This window comes from Pieris napi, chromosome 16 (assembly GCF_905475465.1).
Source record: "Pieris napi chromosome 16, ilPieNapi1.2, whole genome shotgun sequence".
Taxonomy (NCBI): domain Eukaryota; kingdom Metazoa; phylum Arthropoda; class Insecta; order Lepidoptera; family Pieridae; genus Pieris; species Pieris napi.
In genome coordinates, this window is record NC_062249.1 from 6,084,899 (window position 1) to 6,108,602 (window position 23,704).

Genomic DNA, 23,704 nt, shown 5'->3' on the forward strand with positions numbered 1-23,704 from the left:
TCCGCCATTCGGTGCCAACCACTTGTGTCTGTTGCATTTTATGAATTGGACGGTGATGGCGTCGTCGTCCAAGTAGTATTAGGTACATAAATTAAAGAACTAAGGGAACTCCGTTATAATGATGTTCCTACTATTTTGTTTAGTAGATATTTGTATTAGGATAGATAAGGATATAGATAGTAGATAAAGATATAAGGATAAATAAAATAGAAATTAAATATAATCATAATCATTTATTACTAAAAGCATTAAATAGGGTGACAATAAACTCTATTAATAATAACAAAAGATATTTTCTCAAATTTTTGGCATCACAGTACATTCAGAATAATTATTAATCAATTCTTTGTTAGGTACTTTAATTTACATAAAATTCTAAACACACAAATTACACTATAAGACACAATAATTTCACCTCAATAAGCCGGTTCCTATTTTATTCTAACGAGTGTCCAATTGTATTTTCACGTTTATGACACAATTAACGGACTGTTAATCGTTAGATATAAATAGGAAACGTGCACCATAAAAAAATTATAGGTTTTAAACCTGTGATGATTTATAATAAGTCAAATTTAATTTATAAACATTCGAACATAGAAAAACTTTTTAGTAAACGTGAAAATTTTTACAATATTTTTTTTAAATTCTCATTGAGGGGAAACGAAGTACATAGTTATTTTGTCTGTACTCATAATTGGTATAAAATAGTTTAGTACCCCGGAAAACAGAATCAAATTCTCATTTTTTTGTCTTCATTCCTACATACCACTATAAACTACCAAAGAGGGAATATATGAGTGGGTCGTTCTATCGTTATGTTGTATTAATATATTTGTTTAGTTTGTTTACAAGATCTGTAACCCTACTAGCACGAATATTACATTTTTGTCCATACAATTTGTAATACACGAATTCAGTTGACAACTCCTTGCTTTCTTTAGTTCTTCTAATACACTTAGGTAAGTTGTCTATGAAATAATTGAATTTTGCCAATTATACAAATTACGTATCGTATGTACTACGATTTTATTATTTAACGCTCTATGAATATTTAAGATTATCTTTGACAATCACCACTTTGTACCACACCAATACGTATTATTCAACTTATAAACAAAGCATATTAACGTATACTACGCTTGTGCTAGAATAAAATAGCTTTGTGATTTTTGTATGTGATAAATGATAAGATATTGTAAAGTATAATAGACAGTACTACATTTTAAAAGTTCCTTCGAACAACATAGCTTTATATCGACAGTCACACTCTAGAAACGTCTAGTTATTTCTATGTAATACATAACAAATGAAAATCCTTAATTTATTTAAATAATAATTTAATACAGCTGCAATATATTTTCGTTCTCTAAGTATAACTAAATCTAGATTATAACCATAGTAGCAAAATCAAAATATAAAATTAAATGTATTTACAAAAATTTAATATTTTTATTACTATCATAATTTTATGGGGCATAGCACTGAATTACATTAAACATTTCGATTATAAAGCCCCTTACTCGTATTAATATTGGAAGATTTAATTAATTATTAATAGCTAGGTGGATTTTATCAACTGATTACGATCACCGTTGCTCAGTGGTTGCGACGCAGTTTTGAGAAAAACCTGAAAATTTTTAATCAAATTAAGAAATAATCTTGATAGAATTTTTATTAGTTTTTTTACTATTCAGAAATTTATAATAAAAATATGCAATTGCAAAAAGTTTTCTAATTCAATAATGCATAATTATGCAAAATAGTACTTTACTTGCGAACTGTTTTATAATACATACCAAAAATCTGTTAAAGAAACGATTTTATTAAACAATTAGCAATACTTAGGGAAAATGCGCAAACCAACTTACCGAAGCGAGTGCAATGCAGTGAAAATGTGGCATCCTTGACATCGCGAAAGTGAGATTGACATTTGTGACACATGACGGATTTACAAACGTCACTCTATTGGCCATTGAAAAGGCATATAGTTTATCTTTGATTCATAATTCAATGGAAAAATTATTAAAGAATAGCCAAGTATGTGACGTTAGTAAATAATATGGTGACGTGACACAATGTGTTTGTGAGTGTATCTGTGTTTGTGAAATTGGAGAATTTTTACCTGTAATCATACCTTAGGCATAGTAATTGCAGTGGGTCTATGCTATTAAAATAAAAACATCAATATACACTTATTAAAAGCATTATTGCATCGCAAATTAAGAATCTAGGCTAGAAAAACAACATAAAAAGATTTCTTAATATTTATTCTGAAATATTTTAGCACATTTTGTGACATTTAATATACATACATCTATCAAGAGAAGGTCAAAATACGGTATAAAAAATAAATAACCTAGCAGATCTAGACAAAAGCTATAGCTACATCCATACACATCACTTTCCACTAAGTTAAAGTGTCAAAGTGAAAATACACAATTCCTGATTAAATACTGTACAAGCAACGTAGACTTTTTTTAAAAAGAACACAGATAAAGTAAAATAAATTACGCAACATAAAATCTCTATTAAAAATATTGCAAAGTAAATAATATTTGTCAATATAAATTAATTATAAATTGAATAAAATTCGTCAATTGATTAAACAATGCAGGCAAGATAAAATACATGATTTTAAAGGTTTGTATAAATTAATAAAATTTTAAAGTATTAAACGTGAAAATATGATTTCTTTGAAATCTTCGATCTTGACATTGGTTGTACTTGTTTGTACATTCGAAATGGCTTAATAAGAATCTCCTTAATAATAGAAAACGATAAAATATTTTAAATAAATACAACTCTAAGAGTCGTCAGTGCACTATGTCTATTTTGTGACTCAAGTATATTTATAGTAATATTCCAAACTCGATTTTTATTAATTTAAAGAGATAATTTAATGAAATCTAATAGAATTTTTAAATGTCTAACACATTCTCAAGTGCCACAAAATTGACATAAAATCACGATACATTTGTTTTAACAACTTATTACACTCGTAAGTTAAAACAAGCGTATCGTATAAAATAACAACAATAAATATTACAACTAAGTTATAATCATACATTCGTTCGGTGGCCCTCGGTCGATCGTAGCTTATTTCTTCTTTTTCTTGAGCTTCGGTATTCTGCAAGGCGGTGCATGTGTTAGCAGGCAATGTGTATCAAAGATTACAATACAATTCTCGAAATAACATCTGTTACAGTTCAGTGAACTGGTTCAAAGAATTTGTATTATTGTCGCCAAACGACGACCGGAAACAATATTGCGTATAAAATGACGCGTCACGCAGTTAAAGGAACTTTTTAAAGTTTAATATACTTCAAGCGCTTGAAATAAAGTTCATTTTATTTTACAAGAATGAACTATCAAATATTACAAGTATAGTGCTTTTCATGAAAGAAGTCCCGCGGTGATTTTTGGAACTAAATTTGACAGGTCGGCAATGTTGTCATTCGTCGATGTCATCAAGTTCGTTTGTTGTGGTAGAGTTTTTTGAATTTTTAACGAGCTTAGTGCATTTTAAAGATTAATTACAATGCCAAAAGTTGTTAAAAGTTCGGCTGGAGAAATGATATTAAAGGTGAAAGAGTTCTGTGAAGCGGAACATAAGAATCAAGGTGTTTTAATACCACTAAACAATGTTCGGAAGAGAGTTGCCGCCATAACAGGTACTTTTTAGAGTTGCCATTTAATAAATTTTTGCTGTATTGATGGGACTTTTATGATATAAATTCGTTTTTGCGACAAAATCTAATAAATACATAACGTGATGAAATTAGGTAACTGAAATTAAAACATATATTACATTGTACATATACTACATAAGCATTATAAACTTAAAGTTACTATTATTTTTAATTGTTCATAATTTAATTGCAGGTGTGTCAGAGAGAACTGTAACAAGAATTACAAACGAAGGTATAACAGCGGCGTGTACTTCGAAAAAAATTTTTAACCCAACAATTATGCAATAAAACTCTGAATAAAAAATTGTATGGCTTTTCTATTTTCTCATCTTTTCCCTGTAAGTAGGTGTTCTACCTACAGCTAATATAAGTAAATAAAAATATACTTTCTACATAACAGAAATATTGTTTCATCGAAGTATGCAGAAAATAATATTATTTGATAAATTACATCTGCTAATTGTAAATAAAATAGGTAAATTTTTTACTCATAAATGGCAACATTCCGTCATGCGATTGCAGCGCCGCGTCTGGGGGACTTTCATGAAAAGGACTATACGTATGCACACCGTATTTTAATTAAACGTAAAAAAGTTAATGTTATATTATTTATAACAAATAATAGATCTAAAATGTTTCGGGAATTGTATTTTAATAAAATAATGCAATAATAGATTTCCACGTATATATATGAAATCATGTGAATTAGTTGTGCCTTCAATAATTTATGCTATATAATACATTTAATGGTTTTCATACAACTTATTTCACATAAAAATAAACTTACCCTGAGGTCTTTTTGTGTGGCGAAGACTGTGATTTTTCCGAAGCAAGTAATTTTTTACTTGAATCTTTCATGAAACCTGTAGAAAAATTTAAACAGTTTTAACAGTTGTAAAAACATTTAAAACTTTTCATATTTTACAGGTACATACCTTTACCAGACATTCCAAAGACGGAGTTGCCCAAGTCATTAAGATTACTCGCGAATTTATCCGCTTCCGACGTCACACTCTCTGCTACATTAGCCCCAGCAGCTTTGACCTCTTCCACAACTACATTCTCAGCCTTGTCTAGCCTTTGCCCAGCCTCATCTATTCTATCATTCGCCGCGCCTTTAGCATCCTCTAATTTATTACCCGCCGTGACAGTAAAACCTTCAAAAGAATCTTTAGCAGACCCGAATAGCTCTTTAGAAGTCTCTTCCGCTTTACGAGCGGATATTTGTACGTCGCCAATGACTTCCCGAGTGGAATCATCCAAACTGTCGAACGTGTTTCCAGCTGAGCTTTGCAAACTGTGTAACGTGTCTTGTGCGGAACTCTCTAATCCATGGAAATCGTCCTTTATATCTGCATACGTATCCCGCGTGCTGCTCTGAATATCTTCCCATGTGTCTGTGGCGTCGGTTACTTTGTCCTTTGCTGCGGCTTCGATCATATCGAAAGCGCCCAAGGACGAGTCTTTAACGTAATCGAACGCTTGTTCCGCTGATTCTTTCACTTCATCTGCCTTAGAATGTGCTGTTTGCTTAGCTTCATCTATGTGGCTTTTGCCAGAATCTTTTATTTCAGTAACTTCATTGATAAAATTAGCTTCAATTTCCGATTTTTTGTTTGTAGCCGCATTTAACGTTTCTTCAGCTGTTCGTTTAATATCCTCTGTAGTATTTTCCGCCTCTTTACGTATCCTGTCCATATGCTCGGTTGCCGCGTTTTGTACAAAGGCCTCGGTGTCTCGTAAATCACCCTTCTTTTTTTGAACTACCTGTTCTACCACTGCCTTAGTATTAGTAAGGGCTTCCGTGGCTGCATGTGTTTTATCTTGGATAGCCGTTGTGAATTCATCTTCTTTAATTTTTACGCTCTTAACTATCTCATCACTTTTTGATTGTGCGTTATTTATAGCCTTTTCTCTTTCCTCGTTTATATTTTGAACAATTTGACTAGTTTTGTTATGCAAATCTTTCATTGCATGATCTGTTGCTTCTTCTGTATTCTGTAATAAATTATTTTTTGTACTTTGAATATTTTCTATTAGATTATTTTCGCTTAGCGTGAGATCCTCTTTTTTCAGTTGAATTACATCCAACATATCACTAGTTTTATCCTCTACAAAGTGGACTACTTTTTCTTGTGTTTCCTTAATTTTTACAGCTTTTTCTTCAGCTTGGCCTTGAACATTTTTAATTAATTCCTCAGCTTGGTTATGAGCATTTTTGGTAACTTGTTCTTTTTTGCTTTCAATTTCCTTAATAGCATTGTTTGCAGTTTCTTGTACACAGTGTATTGCGTTATTCTTAACGTTTTCTAATTCTTGACTGACTTCGTTCTTCTTTTCTTCAACATTATCTAACAAAGGTGTCATCTGATTTTTCGCATCTTGAACAATTTTATCTTTAGAATTTGTGGCATCGTTTACAACCTGCTGTACAGTTACAGCTCCGGCACTTTTTGTATCTTGAACTATATCCTTGAGTTCTTCAGTTTTATTTTCTATCTTTTCAATCAAGTCATTACCATTGTTTATTATCTCTTCTTGACGACTATTAATAATTTGAGTTTCATTGTTAAGAAAATCTGTACACTGTTCTTGTTTCTTGGCCACTGTCTCCTCAGCGTCTTCTTTCATCTGAGAAGCTTGTTTCGATAACTTAGTAGCAGATTTTTTACCTTCGGAAACCTTTGCTTTCACATCTTCTTCAACTTTATCTTTTTCACCAAAGATGTTATGGACGAGACCAGTAAAGAAATTCTTTCCCTCTTTTGATTTTTTCTTACCTTCGGCTTTGGCGTTTTCTTTAGCTTCCTTAGCCTTATTTTTCACGTTTTCGGCGCCTTTTTCCGTCTTATCTTTAGCCGAATCAATTGCATCCCCTAAGTCACTTAATTTCTCGTTGGTAGCATTTTTAATATCTTCAATCTTGTTTTTAGTTCCTTTTTTAAAGCTATTTGTCTTTTTATCCATGTTTTCTTTTAAGTCGGTTATGTTTTCTTTAGTCGCATCTTTAGCACTTCCGGCTTTGTCTTTAATATTATTTTTCAGGTCTTCAGTTTTTTGGCTTATGTCATTCTTAACATCATGTGCCGTTTCTTTTATTTTATTTACGCTTTCATGTGCTTTATCTTTGAGAGAAATTTCATTATAGTGCTTTTTCTGATTGATTTCTTCTAGGTGTTTAGATGCTTCTAGTTGTTCGGCAGCTAAGAAATCCATTACAAAAGTTTTGTGATCAGATTTTGCAGGGCTTGCTTGATTTAGAATGTTATTAACAATATCTTGTGCTGCTGTCTGAATATTTTCAACCTCAGCCTCTGCTTTAGTTCTTACTTCAGTGTTTAAGTTATCGAAATCAGATTTTGTTTTTAGAGATTCTTCTGAAATATAATCAACTTTTCCTGAAAGGGAATTTTCTAATTGGTTAACTCCATTCTGAACATTGTTCTTTAAAGTTTCTTCAACAATTACAAGATCATTTTTATAGTTTTGAATATTTTTCTTTGCATTTTCACTAATTTGTGAAGCATCATTCCTTAAGTTATCTTTTTCTGTGTCAAGTTTATCTAAAACATCTTTAGATTCATTATCAGCCCGATCTGCTATTTCTTGAATAGTTTCGTGAACGGTAAAGTTAACTTGTTCTATCCTGTCTGCTAAATTTGAGGTTTCATCATGGCGATGTTTTTCGCCATGCTTGTACGTACCCTCGCAGCAACCAGTGTAGAATTGGAATGGATCAGATTTTTGACAGTGCAATGGCGTCTCCACAGGTTGCATATGCTCATACTGATGGTACATATCTTCAGTTTTTTCCTTGAGGCTTGGTTGTTCTTCATCAACAATTAATTTTGTCAAGTACACTCGATTGTTCGCATCGTCATCTATCTTTACATGTGGTTTTACTTTAAGATCTTTGAACATATCATCAACTTTTTCTAACAAGTCCTCGTTTATAATTCTTGGTGCGGGTTTAGGCGGCGATTTGTCTTTAGACTCGCGAGGCTTAGGCTGCGGCTTAGGCGAAGATTCTTTACTATCTTCTTTTTCTTCACTACCTCCAAACACGTTCTTCACTTTGCCAGCCAGGCCACCGAAGAAACCACCATCTTGTTTCTTTTTGCCTTTCTCCAGCGTGTTCATAGGTGTCTTATCTTCGTCAGAATCAAATGTTGCTTTAACCTTGTTGGAGTCAACATGTATTGAATCACCGTTGACTGAAACATTTAAATGGTGATAAGTATTTGATTGTAGAATCGAAAAAATTTCTTCAAAAATATAAATTTACCTTGTGGTTTAGGCTTCACATCATCAGTATCCTGGGAAGGCAATTTCACATTACCATTTGCAATGGTTTTGTCCTAGAAAATGAAGGTTTTTAATGCATTTGATGAGGAATGATTGCAAGCTCGTGAACATTACCCATGTTGTATGGTCAATGACTTAGAGGGGGCATTCTAGTCGATATTTTCTATTACTACAGAGCAAGCATGGTTTGACAATCTAGAAAATATAATGGGGTACTAGAGTGTTGAATACTGGCATTACCCTTGCATATATAATAATGTATGTATGTATATGGAGACTCACGTGTCCGTTGAGTTTTGGAGAAGTTTCATGATGAGTAGGAAGAGATGGCGGTCCAATGCTGTGGTTGTGGTCATTCCAGTGGAAGCTCAATTCATCTTTTAATGCATCAAAACCTGAAATCAAAAATGTGACAAGTTAGTCTTTCCAACTTCCTTTACATATTATATAAAAAAAAAACAGAATTCACTTTTTCGATGTAAAACAAAAGTAAATTACCTGATTGATCAAGGTTCAAATAGTCCATCTGACTCTTAGCGGCGCGCGGCGCAATACGTTCGGGTAGTTCCACGTCAAGTACGCACGCTGGTGTCTGCGACTGTTCTCCTTTTGCCACCTGAGTAAGTATGAAATAAGCTAAGTTTGAAGCAATATTAATCAAGTTTCTATAACTAAGTCGTGTTTTTCTTGTAACAGTAGTTTGAAAGCCGTGACTGCTCCAAAGAACATAACCTCATCATTCCGTCAGATCGAGCTTTTTGTTATAAATATATCGCAGCTTTGTAACGAACAAGTTTTAATCTTTCGAAATCTGATTAATAGACAATTATAATACTTACTTTAGGCTCGTTCATGAAGTAAATTCTGCCAGAGGGGCTTTCTTCGTGATGCTTTACGCGTACGGTGAATTCTACACGATTGTCCTTGAATGCCTGTAATGTATAGATGAAGCAATAGTATTTTGGAAATGTGTAACTAAATAAGAGCAGTGTTGGCCTTGCGGCTTCAGCGTGCGACTCCCATCCCTGAGGTCGTAGTTTCGATCCCCGGCAGTGCACCGATGGACTTTCTTAGTATGTGCGCATTTAACATTCGTGCGAACGTTGAAGATAAACATGAAGAAACCCTCATGACCCAAAAAGTCGACCGCGTGTATCAGGCACAGCAGGCTGATCACCTACTTGCCAATTAGATTGAAAAATGACCATGAAACAGATTCAAAAATCTGAGGCCTAGACCTAAAAGAGGTTGTACTGATTTATTTTATCTAATATCAAATAGGAGTATGAGTCTAATACGCTAATTACTAAATTGACACTATCTAGCCTAATGTAGCAGTAAATAAAAGTAAATATGTAGTCTAACGTAAAACTTCAACTTCGCGAACTTGGAATACGTAGTATGAAAATTGAATCTAAACTAAACTAATCAGAATTATAGTCAAATCCGCTCTTAATTTACAGGGTAAGCCTACTGTAGAGTAACCATATTATAATGGTAGACTAGCTAAAGCATACCTAGAACTATTATAATGATATATTGTTACCTCAAAGGTAAATAATGGTTGGCTGCCGGATTTCGTAACTGGAATGAGGTTGCCAGAAAATTCCAGAAATACTTCTTTACCATCCAAGAATCGGACGGACGTCGAGTGGGCTATCTCTGTGTAATGCTCCTGAAATTTTTAAAATCATTTAACTTTTATGTCAGTTACCATTGTGGCAATAGTATACTCACTCATACATAGAAAGTGAGGTGTACTATAAACTGGATATTCATTTGAGTCGAATGTCAGCTGTCAACTGTCAAAACATAAAATGGGCAGGAGGCTCATCTCATCCTAAGTGATATTGGCACTTACACTGCTAGAAGGTTTGCAAGTGCGTTGCCGGCTTTTAAGAATTGGTTCGCTCTTATTAAGCTATATTGAATCTTACGTATGCCAATATAATCACACAATCTATATTTTATCTTAATTAAATCTTCTTGTAAGCGATTACAAAGTTAAGGTTAGAATGTCAACGATAAATTAACCTAATAATAAAATAAAAGTTAAAATCAAATTACTTGGAGGTAAAGGAAACAAATAAAAAGATACGATGGGCTTTCAGTTTCCCTATTTTTTTATACCTCGCAAGTTGATTCAAAATTTAATGCCAGTGAATTGAAAATATATTCAAAGACTAGCACAGGACCTAAATTTTAATAAAAATGGACAGAATAATGTGTATGATTACAATAATATTACAGTAGTAGTCCATATATAATGCTTATAAATAGAAATTTCTTAATTACCTGTTGCAAAAGAGTTTCATAGGCGTATCTATCGGTGATGTATAGAACCAGCAAGCGTCCCTCAAGCGCATCCAAACGTTTGCCCAAGACCACGATGCGTACTTCAAATGGCACCACCAGCATTTGTCTGTAAAATTGTTCATCGCTTTAAGGCCCTATCCCAGCACGAATTGCTGTGTCAGTGTCTCGGGGTGGACTGCGGTGCGCAGAGAGGCGCGTCGCGTCGGCCCGTAATAACAATTAGTTATGTAAAACATTAAATTAATGTAATTTTATCATTTTTTTTTCTGAAATGGATTACTTGGCTTGCGATTAAATATTTCCTGTAAATTTCAAAATTATGTTCTATATACATGTTCGTCTTAAAATGAATTCAAAGTGTTAAAAATTGGCTATGTTTGGATTTTTTTTCTATCGAGCGAAGTTATTTAAATCGTGTATCGATCTTTCAAAATGGATACATAAACTACTTAACTCCACCATATATTTTTCCATTCGCCCTACTTCAAGAAATGATGACGAACAATGGAAAGAAACAATGTACTTTTTTGGAGTTTAGCGATAGGACAGGTCCTTAAGCCTAATATACAAAAAAATCTTTATTACGTAAACTCGATTTTAACACACTTTGACCAGTTTTTTAGTTAGTCGAATAGATACTAGATAAAATGAATAAGGGAATCTAATCGAATAAAGGAGTTAAGAATGCTAAGCAAAATATAAAATTGTACCTGTAAAGTTCTGTAGCCATCTTTGTAGCGTCGCTGACATTTTGACAGTTCATGAGCCAGAATCTGTGAAGGATTTGCACCTTTCAGCATAAATAAACAAGATATGCAATAATATAATTTTGTAAAGAAATAATTCTTTATTAGTTCTGTCAACTGTTCGTTATACATTTACAAAACATATCTATAATATAAAATGAATCGCAAAATGTGTTGGTAAGCGCATAACTCAACAATGCTTGGACCAATTTGGCCAATTCTTTTTTTATAATATTCTTTGAAGTACGAGGATGGTTCTTACGGAGAGAAATTAAAAAAATGGAGTGAAAAAGTCTAAAAACAATACTTTTCTATAGTCCCATACATAATATTCGTAATTTGAACTTTAATACCATATCATAAAGTTCAAGTGTTTAGAGGGGTTCCGGGAAAGTAAATTTTTATTTTTTGACATAATGTATTTGTTGTCTTACCAACTTTCTTGTTTTTTATCTTACTAGCTAGACCGGTGTCCCGAATAGCAGAATAAGTATTAGAAAAAAAAGAATCGACTGTTAGGCGGTACGATGTTCGCCAGGCCAGCTAGTAATAGATATATGCAGGTTATTATCCCCATTATATAAAACTATACTAAAATGCGCCAGTCGCATCCCTTACTTATAATACTAATTCAAACATAACGCTAACCTAAATGGTATTTTCACTGAACAGCTGTAGCCATTGCATAACGTTGCATAAAGTTTCCTACAAAATATTTATATATACATACACAATTTCATTTAAACTAATAGTAAATTTACCTGGCAGATACAGTTGTAGTAAAGGAAGCGCAGTCATCTGTGATGGTAAGCGGAGTAGAACCAGTAACGTCTTCCCACACGGCTCTTGCCTGCCCACCCATTATGGAGCATAGGAGTCGAAGATTTGCTGTAGATGGTTTTTCACCTGGCTGGAAAATGGATAAATTTATTACTGGAAATGGAGTAAACTCAAACTCAAAACATCTTTATTCATATAGGTAACCAAGTACACTTATGAACGTCAAAAAGAAGTTAACTAATTGTAAATTTACATTTACTACCAGTTCGCAAGTGAAGGGAGTAGAGCGAGTAAGAAGAACTGGCAAGAAACTTTCCGCCACTCTTTTTACTCGCCAAGTATTGAGTCATACAAATTGTTTGAACTGGAGCAAATCAATCCCAAGGATTAGGATCATTTAAATAATCGTCAAATTTATAAAAAGCTTTATTGATTAATTTACGTTTAACGAGGGCTTTGAATTTATTTAGTGTAACCTTTACTATGTATAGAGTAATAAGCTATGATCTATCATTTTTTTACGTGCATAGTTAGTATTTACGGTATAAGAAAATATCCTAAGTCAGTACATTAGTTTTACACTAGATAGAAGTGAAAGGCAAACCGAAGGCTGGTTGGTCACTTTAAAGCATAAAAGAAACGGTTGGACAAATTATAGCGCCACGAGTCAGTCTTTACAATATTTTGTTACGTATTTCACGGTAACTGTTAGACGGTCTTTTTAAATAAAAGTACTCACTAAACCACTCAAATTACATAGTTTTAACATAAGTATTGATCCGTATATTTCCGTTCGGCGTAAATTTCATTCGAAGGAGAAAAACAAAAGAGTTATTTAGTTTCGTCTATGTTGCCTTTCAATTTAGCTTCTTTCCTTCCTTCTTGTAAGACATCGCTAAAAGCGATAAGGCCGCCCGATGCTGTTTTAATTACTTAAGTGTTGAATAAATAATATAAAGGATTTAACTCACCTTCTGATCAGCCGGGTGTGGCAGAGGCACAGTGAGTGTAATACTCCTATGGAATTTCCTTCTTCGGGGCTCCACTGTCAGTACTGGAGAAACAGCCGCGTGACGGGGTAGGACTCTGCGGGTCACTCCACTGTTCGCTCCGTGCGCTTGGAGACCGACGCGTATACGCTTTGTGAGCGCTTGTGGGGGGAATAGCGCTTGGACCTAGGTTACCATAACCAACAAATCTTTTAAATTTTGTGTACATATTATAAAATAAACCTTTATTGTGTAAGATGCTATTACAATTACAATATTATGTAAAATAGTATAGTGCAGGTATAGTTAAAATACCTACTCGTTACTAGAAAGTTTGGCGTTTTTTATATTCTGAAGTAACAAGATTTAACAAGTTTACTTCGATTGACATTATCTTTACATAAATATTTTGTACGTACACATAATGTTATTGAATTAAAATTAATTCTACTGAAACAATAAAAAAAAACAGAAATAGCATTTGAGGCGTATACACATCGGCAACGCTATACCATGACTTATTCTACGATTCCACATTTGACATTAGCTACTGTCATATTGTAAAAATAATGATAGCACATATAATAGTGTAGTGATGAACACAAAAATTGATAAACAATCGCGATTTATGTTTATCTGATCTTAATATTAGTGTGCCAATTAAAGACTAAATTATTGATTTTTATTTAAATAAATACATAGTTATTTATTAATTGGTAACCGCTGCTTTATTTTATAAAAAGTTAATATTTTTCATGTTCCTTCATGATCACATAGTTTTATTCATTTCATACACAATTATTAAAGAAAACTCTCAAATCCTTAATAAAATTAATCGCCATGACTAAATTATCCGTTCAGAAATTTAATTTCCTGATATATTTAGTTTCTATTAAAGTAGTACTTGTTTAGATATCTACTATATAAAAATAAGTCGGGTTTTCCTTCCTGACGCTATAACTCCAGAACGCACGAACCGATTTCCACGGTTTTGCATTCGTTGGAAAGGTCTCGGGCTCCGTGAGGTTTATAGCAAAGAAAAATTCAGGAAAAAATTCAACAGAAAAGCGGGATCACCAAACGAAATGTTACATAAACCGAAGCCATCTATCTGGTGGCGAAACGGAGTTCGCTGAGTTTGCTAGTACTACTATAAAACAGAGGAATCGATCCGGAAATATTCCATTTCCGTATCGAATAATTTCGCAACGTCACTATTTAGTACTTGTTATAACCTTGCAACACTGAAATTTTCAAATCTGGAATCGAATTAAAAGTTTTAGTATAGTTGGTTTGGAATTGCAGCATGTTAACATATGGCAGGCACGTTGATGTAAATAGAACAAGAAGTCACCTGGGGTATATGCGCAGAGGAGACAGTGCCTCCCTCAGGCCCAATGATATGGACCTCTTGTCTGACCCTGGAGACCACAGCCAAGTAGTGAGGGAAGTCACAAGTGATGATACGTGTCACTCTCTCTCCGTTCTCTCCTAATGTCTCTCCACTGTTGCCGTGCTCTTGTCTCTCCCTTGTCAATGCCTCCTGGAACAAAAAAATAAAGATGTTTTATGTAATTATATATTTATTTCCAGTAAAACAATTGTAGGGAAATGCATGGTATGTAGAAATATATTGCATGTTTACTAAGTGAGCTGCAGGTTTTAGAAAAAAGGACAAATGTAAGTAAAATTCAATTAGCGCCAAAGAACCTTCCAGCGATGACGTTTTCATTTTGGGTAGCAACTCCCACGATATCGATAATATATAAAACCCTATCGATAATATATCCAACCCAGCAAATTCTGTCTGAGAGATATATTGTTGGGACAGTCTCTATAAATTAACGTAAAAGATATAATATTCAGAAGCATTCCAAATTACTTGAATCATTTATCTTCGTTAGTACTAATATTTTTCTATACAATTACTTAAGCTCTTAACCCCACTAATCCTTACCTGCACCATAGCATTGTCGTTGTTATGCAAGTAGTGGTCCTGCCATGTCTCTCCCGTGTCTGAGCGAAGGATTACAATTTCTCGTTCGGGACAGGATGCCGTGAATATTGGGACTTCGAGGATAACGGGCCTGAAATAAATGACGTATTTAAAATAATTGAGATAATGAAGATTATCCCTCGGAAGCGAGGGAGATGAACCTTAGCTTTACGTACTAAATTATTAAAAGATGTGTAAAGTCATTGAGCACTTTTTGTCCTGACGAGTATTTATTTTAGGCACAGGAGAGGTATATTTTTTATTCATTTATTACATTCATATTCATTATTAACAAACCTTACCGATAGTCCGGTCAATCTATACATTGCAAGCTACCAGAATTACCATCAAGCTGAAAGTGAGTAAACTTGTAACTTGTCGCTCTTGTTTTTGACCTAATTTGACCGGACCACGAACTAATATTTTATTTTTTAATTTTAAAGCAAATATATTAGGTATAAAGTGTTATACTCGTACATATACCAAGAATTTTACCAAAAAGTATAAATAGATGGATAAATTATACGATTAGTAACTTACGCTAAAAATTTGGCTCCTTGTGGCTGCAGTTCTAGAAGTCTGGAGGCTAAAGCTTCGCCTTCCATAAGTGGTGGGGGAGCCGCCGCTGGTGCTCGCCGTGTCGCTGCTCTGTAAAATTAATGATGTATTTTTATTCCAATGTAACATAGGTAATAACATATATCGATATAACTATACATCTAAGCCTGTTCAGATTTCATTTGAACAGTGCTCAACACGGATGACGCAGATAAACCAATTTTTTATAGCAGACGGTGTGCCGACCGACTCAGAAGAATATTGTGAAAGTGTGAATATATGAAAGTAGTTAAGTGTTATTTATATACAATAAATCAGATGTTGCATTGTCGTATTCATTCTTCCTCTCACAGTAGCGAAGGCTCCTTCAAGCCTTTAATTATCGCCTGTTCGATAGCATTGGAAAAATCCCACCATCTTAGACCTATCTGTCTTGTTGCAAATATCCCGTAATTATTTCATTAGAAGTCGTTAGGCTATTCAAAATTAGTTTACTCGTCAATGGATGCCAGGGAGGCTTCCAGAATAAAAAATGGAGGATTTTTAAGGTACCATTCGCTAGATCGATATGCCACCACTCATTGAGTGTATTTATAAACTTCATCGTATTATGAAAATAAAGGTAATTTTAGAATTGTGTGGACAATTAAATCTCGCAGACGTATAATATACGAGTAGGTGTATGTATAGCCGGAGGAATAAAGGTTTTTATTGATTTGCCTATAAAATATGTATGGAAAACCTTTTATAATCTGTAAGGCTTCTCGAATACGCTATGTATAACAAGATAATACATAATGTAGATATTTCGATTAAGTCTATATATAAAACTTAATTCGTTTTCATAAAATAATTAACAAACTCTATGCGACTAACATAAGTGCAATATACTTTAATTTCATTAATCGCCCAATCCTATTACAGAACAAAGAATTATATTTTCACAATTGAGGTGACACAAGCAGACATAATAATGCAACAAAGAATCAGCTCATGGATGAAAATATGAATGACCCAAAGATGAGGTCACCTGCTGATTTGAGTCTCACATAGATTTAAAAGATTTATGGTCTTGAGTCATCTGTTCTTTCTTATTTTAGGACAGAAAGTCACTCACGTATACATTGCATACGTAAGTACGAATATCAATTTCATCAACATTAACGAGCATCAACAATTATTTGAATATTAGTGGTAGATACTCCATTTTCAATTTTTTTTAATTTATTCTCGTCTGTCATATTAAAATTTTACAATAGTCAAATTTGTATTAAAGTTACATTGCTTACTATTACAATAACGGGTCATTTTTCCCGCGAAATATTTTTGGACCTAGTACCACTAGACAAAAATATTACCTCAATGCATAAATCAAGGTGCTATATATATAATATATCATATATAAGTCTGAAGGTATATTGATAGAGTACATGGCGCATTTCCCTTACTGTAGTTAATAAAATATTTGGAGTTTTAAGTATTACGAGAGTACCATACATAAAACTTCCGTTCCAACAACGGCTTTAAACGACTCGAAATCCCGTGTTATGTATATATCCATTTAAAATATTTGATTTAGACGATATAAACCTATGATAGAACGAAGATTGGAGTTTTAAGTATTGGACAGTATATAATGCAACTTTTTATGTAACTATCGTCGATAGCAACGTCAATTTCTATTTATATTTTTACCAATAAATATCCCTAAGATTTAACTCCGTACACAGACAACATCACAAAGCCCTTGTATTGAATGAAGGTCACGTTATCATATTGTTTACATTAATAAATTTTTGGCACGAGCTGTTAATCTTATTTATGGCATGATATGAGTCAATGAGTCAGTGTAAGAAAGTACTAAGTGATAGTGAAATTTTAGTATGTTGACAACATTTAAGTCTTATCTTGATACTTTTAAAGCCTCTGATTGGACTGTTTTAATAATTGAATTAATTGAAATAATATTCTATTTATCGCCTAATAACTTTAAAAAAATATTTTAAGTCCGATACGAACAATGGGTAAGAACGGCACTTTTATGAAGGTAAGTTGTGCTTTCTTGGGAAACGCACCAAATACATATTACTGTCATCAAGGCGATCCTTTAGCATTTTCTGTATAATTGTTTGCTCTAGAACTATTTTATTCTTCATTAGAGTTATAATGAGAAATAAGAGATGATTTTTGAAAGGATCTTTTTGATAAATTTGCTGTTCATTAAGAAAATCAATTACATCTTGTTGATTCACGTAATAACAGCAAGGTCAAGTCAGCGACGTAACGAACAAACCTTAGCCGGGCAAACAATACGAGTCATATTACATGATTCTAGGGATGTGGATAATCTGTTTTTAAAATAGCCCCCGGTGTTATTCATACTACCAGTCGATATTACTATGAGGTGTAGACTTTTTCTATATACTTTAATAGCTGTCAACGCGTTCTTTAAGAACGCAACCTTTTTTTTAAACGATTGGCTTTCGACTGATGATCGAAGCTTTTCGATGTCCCGAAATTTAATGGGACGTGAATGCGCCTGTTTTGTCTTTTTTAAGGAAAGTAAATAATCAACTAAACAAAAAAGTTTTACATTATATGCGGTAGCCACTAAGGCCTGGCAGCGGTTTTATTCATTTTTTATATTTATAAAGAGGTTGACAGCCCTATTGTATAGCTAGCGACCTTCATGTGTACAGATAAGATAATTTCGCGTAGGATACATTTCCCTATTAACCCGCTGTCTACGTCGTAGCGCATTTCATTATAAATCTCATATTAAATAACCTTAAACGGAAATGGCAACGCTATATTTAGAAAATATTGTTTTTTCGTTTTAGTATGCAAATTTGATAATGGACTTTCTTCGAAATAACTTAACGTGTAATGTGTGTATGGAATTTCATACTAAATAGTCAATTAGCTTAAAATAATGTAAATGCTTATCTTTTTTCCTACAATTTTATCCGAATACATCAGCCTAGGACACGTGTTACGTAATCTAAGTATAAGGCATCTATTTAACTATTAATGTAAATATGATACCTTTTTCACAATGTATGGATAAAGTACCAAATAGCTATGCTACACATAAATTATTTGGAAGATAAATTGTGCTATTTGACATTCATCGGACTCATAACTTATGATGGACTTTATGTAACGAATAGCGCTATCTGACAGTCGTGAAACGCAACAATAGTGTTTATCCTACCAATAAGTAATGAATAGCTAATTTGGAACTTATGTAGAACTTATCCGTACATTCAACATTGTGAATCAGACCCTTAGTATGTTTTTCTTGGAAGCTACACTAAGATCTGTATGCAATTCTGTGGCTATTTACCTGCATGTTACTCTGGTGGGTGCTGCACAGGCCGCTGGTGGGACGATAATTCTGACACCACCACGTCGCTTCGCTTTCATGGCGCCGCCCCGAGCATCAACCACGAATGACACCAAGAAACTGAAATTGCCAAATATAATATTGTCTTGTGTAATAGTCTATATCACCATTAGTAATTATTAATAATTACTAAGTAAAAACTAAAAACTAAAATTTGTACACACATTTTCTTCTTCTCTATTCTGGAAGTGTTCTATTTCTATTATTTTTTGTAAATTTTATGACAATTGTCATATATTTTTGAATGGAGAGATTTTAACTTATGCCTTAGGATGTATAATGTACTTTAATAAATAAATGAAATTAAATAAACTCTTCATTGAATTTTTCTGGAATAATATGTATACTTACTTATAATATTGAATTAGGTTTTTATTATACAATAATTACGATAGAACCGGAAAACTTGGGAGAAACTAATCAGTCTGCAAGAACATACTTTATCTAATAGCTTGATATATACTTTTATCACACAAGAACATCAAGTAAATGTACATATTATATCAATATTTTAAATGCTGCTGTTTTATATGTGCTTTAAAATCGGTAACCCAGAAAGTTTGGATTACACAAATGCTTGTGCACGTATTCCAAAATGTATCTTCAGTCTTGACTCTTCTTAATATTGCCGAAATCTTGTCTTAAGCGCTGTCAAAGTCAAGTAACATAGTGAGATACGACAAAATTTGGTTATCATTCGCCTTTTATTACGTGTTATGGATTGAGGACCAACGGATCAAAGAAGGTAGAATGTAAGCTTACCCGATATCAAGGGGCTGTCGTTCAATGGTAGCAACCCTGCTGTCATTGTTGCTTGGCCAGAGGTGTCCATCTGTGACACTATCTTCGAGCGGCTTCGCCCGGTTCAAGGTTCCCGCTTCGCTATTCATGTAGCGGTATTGTTGCTGCTGTTGTATTGGACACTCCACTTCACCTATTAACATAATTATATATTAATTTCAAAGATGGAAACCAGCAAACTTTACAAACAAACAAACAAATTAGTTTTCTATATTTTTTAAATATAGAAAACTAATTTTTACTATCAGATGAAGGTCATTTAAAAGATTACGTTTATAGAAATTGTATAAAAGAAATGTGGGAGCTTTTGTTATATTAATTAGTGGAAAAATCTTCTAATATAATACTAGCAGACCAGCCAAGCGTTGCTGTGGCTAAGGTTTTAGTTATATTACATAGTAGTAACCTATTCAAGGGAACGGCAGGAGAACACCAGTCATGGGGACCACCATGCTTTTTTGGTGGTTATGCCATTAAATTGTAGCTTATGTGAAACGTTGGTACTCTCTACACAGCGCCATCTGTTAGAATTGTATCAAATAATAAACAAATATTTGCAATAAAATAATATGGCGGATATAAATTGAGATGTAAGCTATCCTATATTTTAAGTTAGATCTAACTGCACACGATGTGCAAATTTGATTGAAATCGGTTCAGTAGTTTAGGAGTCCATAGCGGACAAACAACGTGACACGTAATTTATATATATTAATATTAGTATAAATCATGAGACGCACCTCCTTCGTCTTCTGAATCGCTCATGAATGTATCTTGCATCAACTCGGGCGCAGCTACTCTATATTTTCCTTCCATACCACCTGTAACAACGGAACATAAATTTTAATCATGTACATATCCTATGATTTCGGTTTAGACCTGCTTTTAGGGCCTTCTAGTTATTATAAAGACGAAATAAAATATAACTTCTTAATAAAATGTACTTTACAGATATTTTTTGTTCTTATCACTGAAATATCATTTCAAAAATGTGCAAACGTGACAAAATATTTCAATACTTTTTAAATCAATCCATCAATCAATCATGGGAAGTGAATAACAGTTTATATATCGTTACTTGCATACAAACGTACACAGAAGACAATATAGAAAAGAGACAAGCTATGTTTTACTCTTTCGTGCATACTTGAAATTAATGCAACTAATTTGCATTGTCCTTCGAAACAGTTAAGTTCAATGGAACTAAAATATTTTGATTAAAATATTATTCAATTCACACCTTATTATAGAAATACATTACGTTATCCTTAAAAAGCTATTACCGCAAAAAGTTTTCACTTGCTTGGCTATGACAAAGAATATATACGCAATTACACTTGCGTTAGAATTAATTTAATGATGTAATCATTAATCATTATCAATGTCTAATTAATGTAGCGTGCTCCACGATGCAGGCCACGTGTGACTAACGAACAATTATTACGTATAAGATTGACTTACATAACAATGAGGTCATCGTGTAGGCGTTAATTGACTAAAAAATTTACCCTTTGACACTTTTTTATCAATTGTAGATGGGCAGTTAGTGGATTTCGTTTCATCATTATTTCTTTAGTCGCATATTCAAAATTATCCCTTATACCGAAAACCTTAACCTATTAATGTTTCCAAACTTTCGCTTATAAAATTTAGTATTTCGAGTATCTTATATTAGCGTTTAGACAAATTTCTAAGATATTGACTATTAAAGATAAACTTTTCCATCATACATTGTAACTCTAGCGGTTTTGGCAGCGCACGCCAGAATAGCTCGATGGCAGATTTTTCCTACTTACTCGTTATTTCGGACAATTCACACAATATGTTTATAAATTGTAGCCTATGTGTTATTATTATGTATAAGCTACATTATTGTAAAGTTTCAATACAATCCATTCAGTAGTTTTTACGTTAAAGAGACTAACTTACTTACTCAGATAACCCATAAAAACCATCTCGGGTAGTACAAAGACGACCGCATGAAAGAGGTCTTTGATGTTACTTTTGCATTCTACCGGGATTATCGTGATTGATTATTATAGGGCGTCAACAAAGTATGGACGAGCGAACCTTCTTCTCTCCCCTCCCATTCCAACTCTCAAAAGCAGAACCATACCAAATAATATTATATAAGAATACTAGCTGCCCCCGCTAACTTCATTTCTCCTTAATGTAATTTTACTTAGCCTACCTTTTTAGTACATACCAACATGGAACATGTTGCTATGCTATCCCAGAGACTGTTCGGTTTTCCGGAATGAAAATTTTTTTGGTTGTTCAGTGTATTTTTCTATACATATAAATCTCAGAGTTTAAGTAAATAGTTTTTAATATACAAATAAAAAATAAGGGTTGATCGTAGAGGGGTGAAAATGAAGGGTTGTATGTATTTTTGTATGCTGTATCATAAAAAATAAAAACAAAAAAATTTGTCTAAAAAATAAAAATATAGGGGTGGGACCACCCTTAACATTGCCTGGAAGAGATCGCTTATTAGCGATAAGGCCGCCCGTTGGCCGTTGCATCCCTTATAATTTTTTTTTGTATTGTGTTTGATTTATTGTTTAATGCAACGAAGTGTTAATAAATAAAATAAATAAATAAACATTAAGGGAGACGAAAAATTGTTGTTGTCCGATTCTCAGACTTACTGAATATGCATAAAAAATTTCATAAGACTCCGAACGAACATAGTAACACGAGAATTTATTAGATTATTTGACTGGTCATACTAACAAATTATATAGCAATATTCGATAATTTAGATTTACCTAATTAAGTATCAATGTTTGCATCTGCAAATCTACTTACAATGCACAAGCGACATAATTATGTCCTCATTACGAAATAGGATGTTTATAAAGGCAGTGGTTTATCAAAGACTTCTTTGTGACGTGTTTGAGAAGTTTGTTTAACAAAGTGAAACAGGGAAAACAACTGAAATGGCGATGTTAATTTAAGTTGGGATTTGTAATTTGCATTATATGAATGTGTTGTACATAGTCTTTCATTCTTGTATACAGTGTGAAGAGAAATCTAATACAGAGGTTTTTCTCCAATAGCAGACACCTATTGTTTAAAGACGATTTTGAGTATATATACGCTGACTTATTATTAGTATTAGTAAATTGAGCATGTTTAACGTACGTATTATACTTATTTAGTAGGTATATTTAATTTTTTCAGCTTCGCTTTGAACTATCTTAGGGAGCGTTCAAGTATTACGTAAAGCAATTTTTGGAGATTATTGACCCCCCCCCCCTATTATTATTACCCACTATTATTATTTAGTTATTTAATTAACTGAATTATAATTATCGTCGTATACAGAAGTGCCTTATGTATTTAAAGCTTTCAACTACAAAAACAAACAAAATTGGCAAAAACATTCATGAAGGTGCAGTCACCCACTCGTATCAGCAAGGTCGTCTTTAAAAATGAATGTCAAGGAAAAATTAACAAGGTCATTACACGTCATCATGAAACTGTCATTTTCCTATCGGAAATAAGCACGCTTCCCAATCATCTCAAAATCAAGTGGGAGCCTTGGGAGTTCAATATGACGAAAATTTTAGTCTTCGCTAAGGAAATGAGATCTCAATAGACTTTGGAGAATAAATGGAAAATCGCAATTTCACTTGGCAATAAAAATTGCTAACATGAATCTTTACTGATATAAATTAATTTTGTTACTCCTTGAGTTTCAGATCTTTAGATAAGCTTTGGTTAGAGAACGGTAACACCAGCCTTGCGATTCTATAACTCACTTTTCGAACTCACACAGCGGTAAAATAAATGATAAACAATAAACTACAAACTCCCTCCTTATCAGAATGGCAAATCGTAAAATGACTGCTTTACGACTGATTTGAGCCTGACCGCCGCTGTGAAAACCGCTGTGTGAGTTCGAAAAGTGAGTTACAGAATCGCAAGACAGGTCCCTAAGTAATCTTATTTTAGCTTTTTTCATTAGACAAATTCCAAGCAGGCACGCTTACACATAGTTCGCTGCATACGAAATAATAAAAATGTTATTTATGTGCAGTGCATACATTTAATCAAGCAATTTTACATACATTCAATGTATTTACTACGCATTACAAGATATGAATCAG

The 23,704-nt window shown here is 33.2% G+C and overlaps 1 protein-coding gene across 4 annotated transcripts in view; it reads right to left on the reverse strand.

The window, feature by feature from the left end:
- Positions 1–213: 213 nt before the first annotated feature.
- Positions 214–23,704, reverse strand: part of LOC125057225 (ankyrin-3-like) — a 115,646-nt gene continuing 92,155 nt past the window's right edge. For 2 of the 4 annotated variants that reach the window (XM_047660775.1, XM_047660777.1), the window contains exons 19-36: positions 20,330–20,410; positions 19,551–19,722; positions 18,729–18,848; positions 15,365–15,472; positions 14,786–14,915; positions 14,183–14,371; positions 12,811–13,014; positions 11,821–11,969; positions 11,024–11,086; positions 10,293–10,419; positions 9,544–9,672; positions 8,837–8,929; positions 8,496–8,613; positions 8,280–8,392; positions 7,978–8,050; positions 4,628–7,906; positions 4,480–4,555; positions 2,254–3,130 (exon numbers count right to left, since the gene is read on the reverse strand). In XM_047660775.1, coding sequence (XP_047516731.1) covers positions 3,100–3,130; positions 4,480–4,555; positions 4,628–7,906; positions 7,978–8,050; positions 8,280–8,392; positions 8,496–8,613; positions 8,837–8,929; positions 9,544–9,672; positions 10,293–10,419; positions 11,024–11,086; positions 11,821–11,969; positions 12,811–13,014; positions 14,183–14,371; positions 14,786–14,915; positions 15,365–15,472; positions 18,729–18,848; positions 19,551–19,722; positions 20,330–20,410 — 5,255 coding nt within the window. In that variant the 3' untranslated portion in view covers positions 2,254–3,099. Of the gene's footprint in view, positions 1,631–2,253; positions 3,131–4,479; positions 4,556–4,627; positions 7,907–7,977; positions 8,051–8,279; positions 8,393–8,495; positions 8,614–8,836; positions 8,930–9,543; positions 9,673–10,292; positions 10,420–11,023; positions 11,087–11,820; positions 11,970–12,810; positions 13,015–14,182; positions 14,372–14,785; positions 14,916–15,364; positions 15,473–18,728; positions 18,849–19,550; positions 19,723–20,329; positions 20,411–23,704 lie in introns of those variants that run through there. The other 2 variants (XM_047660776.1, XM_047660778.1) reach the window with 2 other exon arrangements.